The 8,556-nt window shown below is 34.9% G+C and overlaps 1 protein-coding gene and 1 long non-coding RNA gene across 2 annotated transcripts in view; one reads left to right on the top strand and one right to left on the bottom strand.

Moving 5' to 3' along the window:
* The window catches only part of LOC141428958 (uncharacterized), a 62,558-nt gene that overhangs the window by 31,316 nt on the left and 22,686 nt on the right, over nucleotides 1-8,556 (top strand). The window lies entirely within an intron of this gene.
* Nucleotides 7-8,536, bottom strand: LOC141428957 (glucoside xylosyltransferase 1-like). The gene is made up of 6 exons (XM_074089042.1): nucleotides 8,165-8,536; nucleotides 7,766-8,075; nucleotides 7,231-7,423; nucleotides 6,698-6,813; nucleotides 2,766-2,948; nucleotides 7-1,855 (listed from the first exon to the last, which is right to left on the bottom strand). Exons 1-6 carry the CDS (start codon nucleotides 8,311-8,313, stop codon nucleotides 1,682-1,684), a joined length of 1,125 nt encoding a protein of 374 aa, XP_073945143.1. The 5' UTR covers nucleotides 8,314-8,536; the 3' UTR covers nucleotides 7-1,681.

Below are 8,556 nucleotides of genomic sequence, written 5' to 3'. Positions count from 1 at the left end.
TAAACAATCTTGATGGCTTTTATTGAAAAACGTTTTTAAAATACAGTAGGTAACTATTACTTCTCTTTTACTATGATATTATGGCCTTGCTAATTGTTACTATTTGCTGTGACTTATTATTCAAAAGTGTTTTTCAATAAAAAGACACGTCAAGATCGCTTCCCTTCTTTCTAATACTAAAACAACATTACATGATAATCTGGGTTTTAATTTATAACTTTAATACTATGTTAATTAACCATTTTCCAGGCATAGCGCATATTGCGATCAGATGACAATAAGTGTACACAAATATTCGACCTTTCTAAATTTACAATATGGTAAAAAAAAAAAAAAATCGGTAAAAATATTATTCGTTTTTAAATGACTCCCTCATTGGTTAACAATATAAACCTGTGATCATTTTGTGGTAGCGAATCTCAATTCGCGGGGCCTGGAAATGTGTTAAAGTGATAGTTTGAAGGTCAAGAATTTAAATTCGGTACTAGTCTAAAAAACAACGTACAAATTTGAAATCATGCAGTATAATGTAGCGTATTCTTTCTTACGTAAATTAAGCAAAGTAAAAAAAAAACTTCTAATAATAATACCATCAGAACGTTATAAAATAAAGGCACTTTGTTCTACCTACTCTACATTTGAATCACCTTGATAGGCATTTATAATATCATTCACTAACATCATTCATTAAATTGAATAGTGAATAAATGTTTATTTCTTTTCTTTCTTTCCTTTCGGCTTTCATTATTTATAAATTAGGCAAACATGAGATTCAGCCTGTACACATATTTTAGTAAATTTGTTGGTTTATTGGTAACAAATAAACATGAAGTGCTTAATCGACAATCGACATGTTAAACATTTAATACTTAATCTTAATTAATCAATACATTTACAATTTACCTACTGTCACTTTGTGCTTCATCATCATCATAATATATTATTAATACATAAAACATTAAATATTACAGATTATCAATACAGTTTAAAATACTGTCATTTGGTGCTTCACATTATTAAAAATAAATATTTAATACATTTTAGAATACTAGTCCATAGTATAGATAGGTAATTACGTGAATAAATAAATTACAAAAGCTTTTAAGCTTTATACATAACATAACAATAAGTTCGCCGAAAATTATCTGAGTGCAATGTCTTAAAAACTTGTTCTGTCTTATTGGAAACATTATACTTATATCTATTTGTAGCGGCCTGAGAATAAACAAATTCAGCTGCAATGACAATTCAATCACGATTCAAATGTTAGCTGAAACATTTATAATTATCGAAAAGTAACAAAATTTCGAGTTGAAATAAAAAATACAAAACTCCAAAAACCAATCTTAATTACATTTATAATTGTCAGGTTACGATTTATTAACATTACAAAATAAAGTATATAGTATCAAAATCTAGCTAGGTAATTGTGAGGCCATAAAACGAGGAAGAGCTGTACAGGCAAGTGCAAAAATATAATAGTTATTACTTAAGTATTACGACTGGAACAAAGTATGTTGGTACATATTTTTACTCTTGACTGTTCACAAGAGCGTCATACATATTGTATAATAGTACCTCGGTCGCATCCGTCTTTTATAATTGAATGACTTATGGCGTCACAGACATTGAGTATCAAATACTAGTTTAATTTATAAGTAAAAGCAGTCACAGTTTATCGCTATCTATTAGTCTGATCAAGTCGGTATATCGTTTCGGAGGGTACTTTGAGGAAAGCATCTTTCAAGTTACCACACGGCGAGGGCGGCGCCTCCGCTAAGTAGCGCTCCATGGCGAAGAGTGCATCCTTCGCATCAGACCCAAACTTATACTCTTCTACAGCTCGGTACAGCGCCTGAATAAAATAAAATAGTAAACACCTGAACCTCTAGTATATAGCTTTAACTCGTCGATGAATGAAGCGTTACTTCAGGTCCAATCAATGTTGTAGGTTTGGGACATTTATAAGTGCTTGTTATAGCCTAAATTGAATGAAAATATTTTCATTTTGATTTTGAATAAAATAAATGCGAGACAGGTACGTTTGTGCGATACATTTATTATCAGTGCAAAAACCCGCCCTCCATACATAACCAACATAATTCTACTCAGTGGCGTGGAGTGTATAATTTCATTGGGCAACCCGGAGAGTGAGAGAAGCATGAGTTAATTATATTTTCGGATGCCATTTCTTGGAGTTAGTGTGCACAAGCTTTTCTATGCTTGTCATCACTAATGCCAAGAAAAAATACAGCAACCTGGTGGGAATCAACCTGTTACAACGCTCCTTTCCTAATTTGGTATAGTCCACCATGAAATTCCTTTACAACCCTAAGGTTCAGCTCTTAAGGTTCTTAAGGTTCGCTTAGGGCTCTTAAGAGATAAGGTCGTCGATTGTTTACCTTGCAGTTTTCTTTCTGTGTACCTGTTTTCTGTATCGCTTACTATTTCTGGTGTACAATAAAGAGTCATTTATTGTATTATATTGTTCAGTGTCAGTTATACGCCTTGAAAACAATGAAGACTATCATCACCTAGTGACATTTATTGTTTATATCTGATGCAGAAACTGTCAAAAAGCTTATTGAGAAATAGTTTGTATAATAATATGTCATCATCATCATCTCAACCGTAGGACTTCCACTGTTGGACGTAGGCCTCCCCCGTAGACTCCAATTGCTTAGGTTTTAACCGCGGCTTTAACCAGGTCATCCGTCCATCTCGTTGGCGGACGTCCTACGCTGCGTTTGTATATGTATAGATACCTGAAAGGCGGGTTGTTTGTTGGTGTGGAACGCCTTCCGACTGCCATGGAGCAGGAACACGCCGCGCCGCACGGCGTCGGCGCACGCGTCCCCGTACATGCACTGGTCCGTACGGTAGTTGTACCGGCAGGACAGCTCCAGCACCGCGCGCCCGTGGTAGTGGAATATCACGTTTATTATGTCCTAGGAACAATTAAATAATGATACAGGCATATACATATACGAGGGGTGATCCAAAAGTAATGACAATGAATGAGTATGAATTGGAAAACAAGTGGTCAAGAGGTAAATTTATTTTTCATCACACTTGCTCGTAAACAATGTCGTAACATGCAGGCTACCTTGGTTGCAACCCCCCAAATAAAACTCTCGACCTTAATGTGCTTGTCATGAAACCCGTGGTCGGTAAATGAGTCATTGCCCGTACTAATTTTGCTGTCATGAAGCCCAAGGTCGGTAAATGAGTTTGTTACTGCATGGGTGTACTGCAGCACCTGCACGTCGGGCACATGCTGCTTTCAAAGCAAGAGCGCAGTCAGCGGTATCGGCAATTTTTGAAACAATATCAGTTTTTCTTTTACAAATAAGTATACAATTTTACTCGCAAATGTGATGAAAAACATTGTATGTCGCACGGGCAGTAGTAGAATTACGAACATCGACTCATTAAAAGACTCTCGTTCGTAATTCCTTATTTACCGCCTTAAGACACAATGTACTATTGCAATATCGTTTCCTAATAAGTCTACACTAAACATGGCCATCTTGTTTAGAAAACACGAATTTCTTTAAAAAAAAATCTTGACATAAAATGCATCCACTGGTCTCCTTTAGTCGTGCAAAGAGATAAAAGTCGATGGGGGTTAGGTCTAACGAATATAGGGAATGTTCCAGAATTTCGAGCCCTGCATCACGAATAGCAGCCATAGTAACACTGGCCTTGTGAACGGGTGCGTTGTCTCGATGAAACAGAACGCAGCTCGAAGTTTACCCCGGCGCTTCTCCTTGATTACTTCGCGCAATCTTTGTATTTGGTCAGCTAAGCCCATAAGAGTGGCTCTTTTCTCACGATATTCAATCATTATTACTCCCTTATCAGAACACGGATGCCATAACTTTACCCACTGAGCTTGCGACTTAATTTCTGCGGCGTTGGAAAGATGATCGCTTCTCTAGGTCATGGACTGCTGTTTGGTCTCAGGATCGAAATGATGGATCCAAAACTTGTCCATTGTCACAAATCGACGCAAAAACATTTCGAGATCAATTTGAAATTTTTCAAGATTTGCCTTTGTAAGGGCACCCAACAAACGGAACCTTTTTTCATGTGCAGTTGATCAGTTAAGATCCTTTGAATACGTCCATATGTGAGCCCCGTGATCTCAACTTGATGCCTGATAATCAATCTTCTATCCGCCAAAACAAGATTTTGAATTTTTGAGAAATTATCTTCAATGAGGGCTATAAATTGGCGGCCTTCCAATGATATTACATATAAACAGGGAGTAGATATGTTACTACCGCCCCCGAGTTGATGATTCATAAATGACCCAATTGCCTCATGTCGCAATCAGTTTACCTCAAACAAGGCACAGTGCAAGTAGTCCGTGAGGTGTCATTGGCAGTAATGGACGCTAACCAAAAGCGACCGATTGCCACCAAACAAAAAAGTTGAAGTTGAAGTAGTCCGTGACAGTCAATGTGACGACAGTTAGACAAATCAATGTAAAATGCCGTCGTGTGTGTTTTGAAATTGCACAAATTATGGTGCTAAACTGAATAAAGCTCAAGGGATCACATATCACATTTAATTTTTTTTTATTTGTTTTTTACTACATAATTTCTAAGTTTTTCGTAAAAAATACAAATGCTAAGACTGCAACATAGATTAAAAAATCAGATGCGACAACGTAGGTGTCAATATGGCCGGGTGATCATAGCACAGATAGTGGTATTAATTTGAATAATAATATTATTACTATTGAACAAAATAAAGTCCTAAAGTTCCTAAAGTCGTCTAAAAATATTGTCTATAATATAAAAGTGAACCGCCAGAACGGGAAAAAAACGAGACAGAGCAGGATGGCGCTCTACAACACCATTTTGACACGTTTCTCCCAATCAACGCATTATTTCTCTGGATTTTTAAAGCAATTCGATTCTTTGACCTTGGGCATCGCGAAAAACTTGAGAAAATATGATATTGGGTGTGTAGATACATTTTGTATATTAAGCAAAATAAAATCACAAGTTCGAATTTCGAGCCAAAAACGAGCGATCTATTATCTATGCCAGTGTTGCCATTCAAGGAAAAAGAAATCTATTCATTATCCTGCATTGCAGTCTGTAAAGCTCTTTAACCCATTCATTGCCGCGCGCGAGATTACGTACTTTGCTGCGATGCCGACGTTTCTGCAGAACAGACGCCCATCGGCGTTTTCGGCACTCCAGTTGCACATTTGTAGATATGCATAAGAAACAGTGTTTGTAAACCTTTTGTGATTTTTTATTGCCACTGTTTTTGTACAGAAGTAATGAACACGATGAAAAAACATTATTCACTAGATCTATAAGCAGGTGACTTACTATCCTACTTATTATATTATTATAAATGCGATAGTCTACTTCATATTATAAATGAAGTTTGGTTGTGTGTGTATGTTTGTTACTCCTTCACAATACATATCAATATTTTTATTTCAGTAAATAACATAGCCAAAAATTCAACAACTTGGCCCACCATATATTTCGTTAGTATATATTGGAATGCAAAGGAAAAAGTTTCCCCTTCCCTAGCTTAGAGATAGCTATCTCTTTTACTCTCGCGCTCACCGTATCTTTATTCGTCATTCATTAGTGAATCACGAGACCATAAAGTTTTGTAGCTATATATATGCAGTGCGAACGTTTTGCAAACGCAATTTACTAGGAACATAACATAATCTATACTATGAAATACCATTGCGGCCTTCGCTATGTTCATCTGTAGTGGATATTCTACCTACCCAAATAAAACTTATTGCATTAGAGCGCAATTGTAGAATATGGCAGAGCAGAATACCCTAGTGTTTCCAACAAGTTGTTGAATATAATATCTTTCATAGACTTTTTTTTCAAGCAGGCATATTTAATTACTGCTCTCAGAGCATTTGTTCTATTTTTGCGTAATGATTCCGACCGCGCGTGAATAAATAGCTACAAATCTCGAATACGTAAGTTATTATTCATGTTTTTTTTTTAATTTATAAAGGAATTTATACAGCTACTAATGCAACTTCTTTTAATTTTATTCCGGAAATATATATGTATATTAAATTATCATTACTTTTGGATCACCCCTCGTACATACATACACAGTATGGACCATTGATGATACACAGTGATTATTGCTATTTCTGTCAGTTGATGTGATTGATTGAACTTAAGCTGCGGTTGTCAACTAGCAGACTGCGGTCCGCATCTGGACAGTTGACTAATTTTGTGCGGACCTAAAGTAACAAAATGGTATTTCTTACACCAACTTTACTCTAAGCCTCAGATGCATGCATAGTTCAAGGCAAAAAGTTAAGTTTTTCACATTGAAATGAAAAAAATCCTGGGTAGGGAAGATACCTACTCAAATACAATTTACTGCTATTCATTACAATTTGAAGTAACTTTAAAAGTAGAAATGCATCCCAAACTAAATTAGTTGGTAATGCCTGCTCTAAGACATGTGTTCTCAAAAGTGCTTGTTTCTATTCTGGTGTTATGTGAAACTCCGAGTTTACCTGTACTAACATTAGATTAATCTGAAGGAAACTAATGCTTTTGAAGACACTAGTAATATCTTTATATCATAAGATAGAAATTGTAATCAATCAGTCTTATAATGCAGCTTGAGTTTAAAATAATAATAAACAATTGAGTGAATTGAGTGAGTGAATGAGTACCTGATCACCCCACGGAATATACAGCTTCCATTTTAACATGATAGGAGTCACATAGTCCACCCAACCAAAGTCTCTCATTCTTGTCAAATTCATTAGCATCACACCAGAGTTGAGACCTGAAATTAAGTAAAATATGATTCATATGAACACCCTTGCATAGGCACATATATTTAAATGAGTAAAAATATTGTCTTTTCAAAATAAATCACATATGAAAAGAATGAGTAAACAAAACTACTATATTGAATACATTGAAACAATTCAAACAAATTCATTAAATGGTCCTAACAATTTTAAAGTTATTTGCTATATTTTTGGGGTTTTTAGGGTATGCTGTTTGGGAAAATGCATGTTTACGAGTTTTAGTACAGAAAAGGGATACATTCAATGTTTGTTTAATGTCTTTGTGTGTATTTAGTAACATTAAACAAACATTGAAAGATAACAAAAAAAAATTTAAAGCAGTCTTCACTTTTCATAATAATAATAATAATTACTGATAATCTCAATTTACTATAACAACAATCACTCACCATATTTCCCATAAAATGGATGCTTTGCAAATCTGGTGTACCATGACACATTAGGATTGTCATTTTCTACAGCCAATGCAGATATGTGGGAACTGTTGAACTCCGAAAATATATCCCATAACTCATCTGCAGGGCCAAGGAACAGGGTGTCAGTGTCCACATAGATCATAGAATCTATATGAGGTATGAGTTTCTGAAAGTTTTTAAAAAAGACCAGTTTAATACATACATATTACATGGAGAGAACTTACATGTTTACACATTGTATACCACACTGGCATCTTAACTAGATAAGATTTTAAATAATATATATAACCTGCAGCATTTTACTGAGCAACACAAAAGTTCAAGAGCATAAATGTGTGCTCATTTTACTTTTGCCTTCCCTTTGCATGCACTGTATGTGGGAACTTGGGAAATAAAATAATAATAATAATAATTTAGACTTGAGGTACTTAAGAATAGAAAATCATTAATAAATTCTTACACAGATCCACTAAGTGTACTCTAGATTAAATAAGTTTCAGTTTCTCACCGGTATGAACAGTCTCTGTGCTGCACATTTGCTAAACAAATTCATCCACTCTTCAGCATATTCGGCAGGGAAGTTTATCTTATGCAGTTCAAAATCAAGTTGCTGATCCGAGCTTATTCTCCACTCGCTCAGAGTCTTATTGAACTTTAATCTCAATTCGTCATCAGTGAATATGACAAAATGCACAGGAGTCTTTGTAAATAATAAAACAGACTTCACAACGTTCAGGGACTCTTTAAATCGAGAGTCACAAACAACAAATGATAACACAATCCTTTTGATAACACCCTTGCCACTTTTCTCTGGTCCCCTGCAAGTTGAAGCAGTTTTTAGAAAATGAAATACAAGTAATCAACAAAGATCATTTGCGTTTGCTAGAACTTTAATCAATTTACTTACAATGTTATCAGTTTTGTGCTTGAAACTTTGTCATTCCCGTTATTTGCTTTTCTTTTCACATCGTCACTACTAATACTAGAATATAAATATAACAACAAAAAACTGAAACTGAACAATAACACTATTTTCCAAAGAGGTAACAGTCTCATTATTTTATGATTAATATTTTATTTTTATTATTTAGTCTCATAAATAAAGATAAAACATCGTTAACAAACTTTATTATCAATCACTTAAAAAAAAACGAACTGTCAACAAAGAAAGTATTTAGTAGTTTTTAGTTTTAGACTATAGACTACAGTACAGTATATATAGGAAGAGTTAGTACTGTGTTCTGTACGTACTGCAGGCTACTCCGAAACTCGAAACTCGAAGTTCGTGTCGTGCGGTCC

This window comes from Choristoneura fumiferana, chromosome 6 (assembly GCF_025370935.1).
Source record: "Choristoneura fumiferana chromosome 6, NRCan_CFum_1, whole genome shotgun sequence".
Classification (NCBI taxonomy): domain Eukaryota; kingdom Metazoa; phylum Arthropoda; class Insecta; order Lepidoptera; family Tortricidae; genus Choristoneura; species Choristoneura fumiferana.
The sequence above is the reverse complement of the archived record's forward strand: the minus strand, read 5'-3'. Positions and strand labels throughout refer to the sequence as shown.

Bases quoted from the DNA above. Each gene is read 5' to 3' on its own strand.
- LOC141428957 (XM_074089042.1), bottom strand. From the start codon at position 8,313: ATGAGACTGTTACCTCTTTGGAAAATAGTGTTATTGTTCAGTTTCAGT. The intron at 6,814-7,230 runs GTGAGTGATTGT...ACTTAATTTCAG, and splicing joins TCCATTTTATGGGAAATATG to GTCTCAACTCTGGTGTGATG. The intron at 1,856-2,765 runs GTATCTATACAT...TATTTTATTCAG, and splicing joins ACAAACAACCCGCCTTTCAG to GCGCTGTACCGAGCTGTAGA.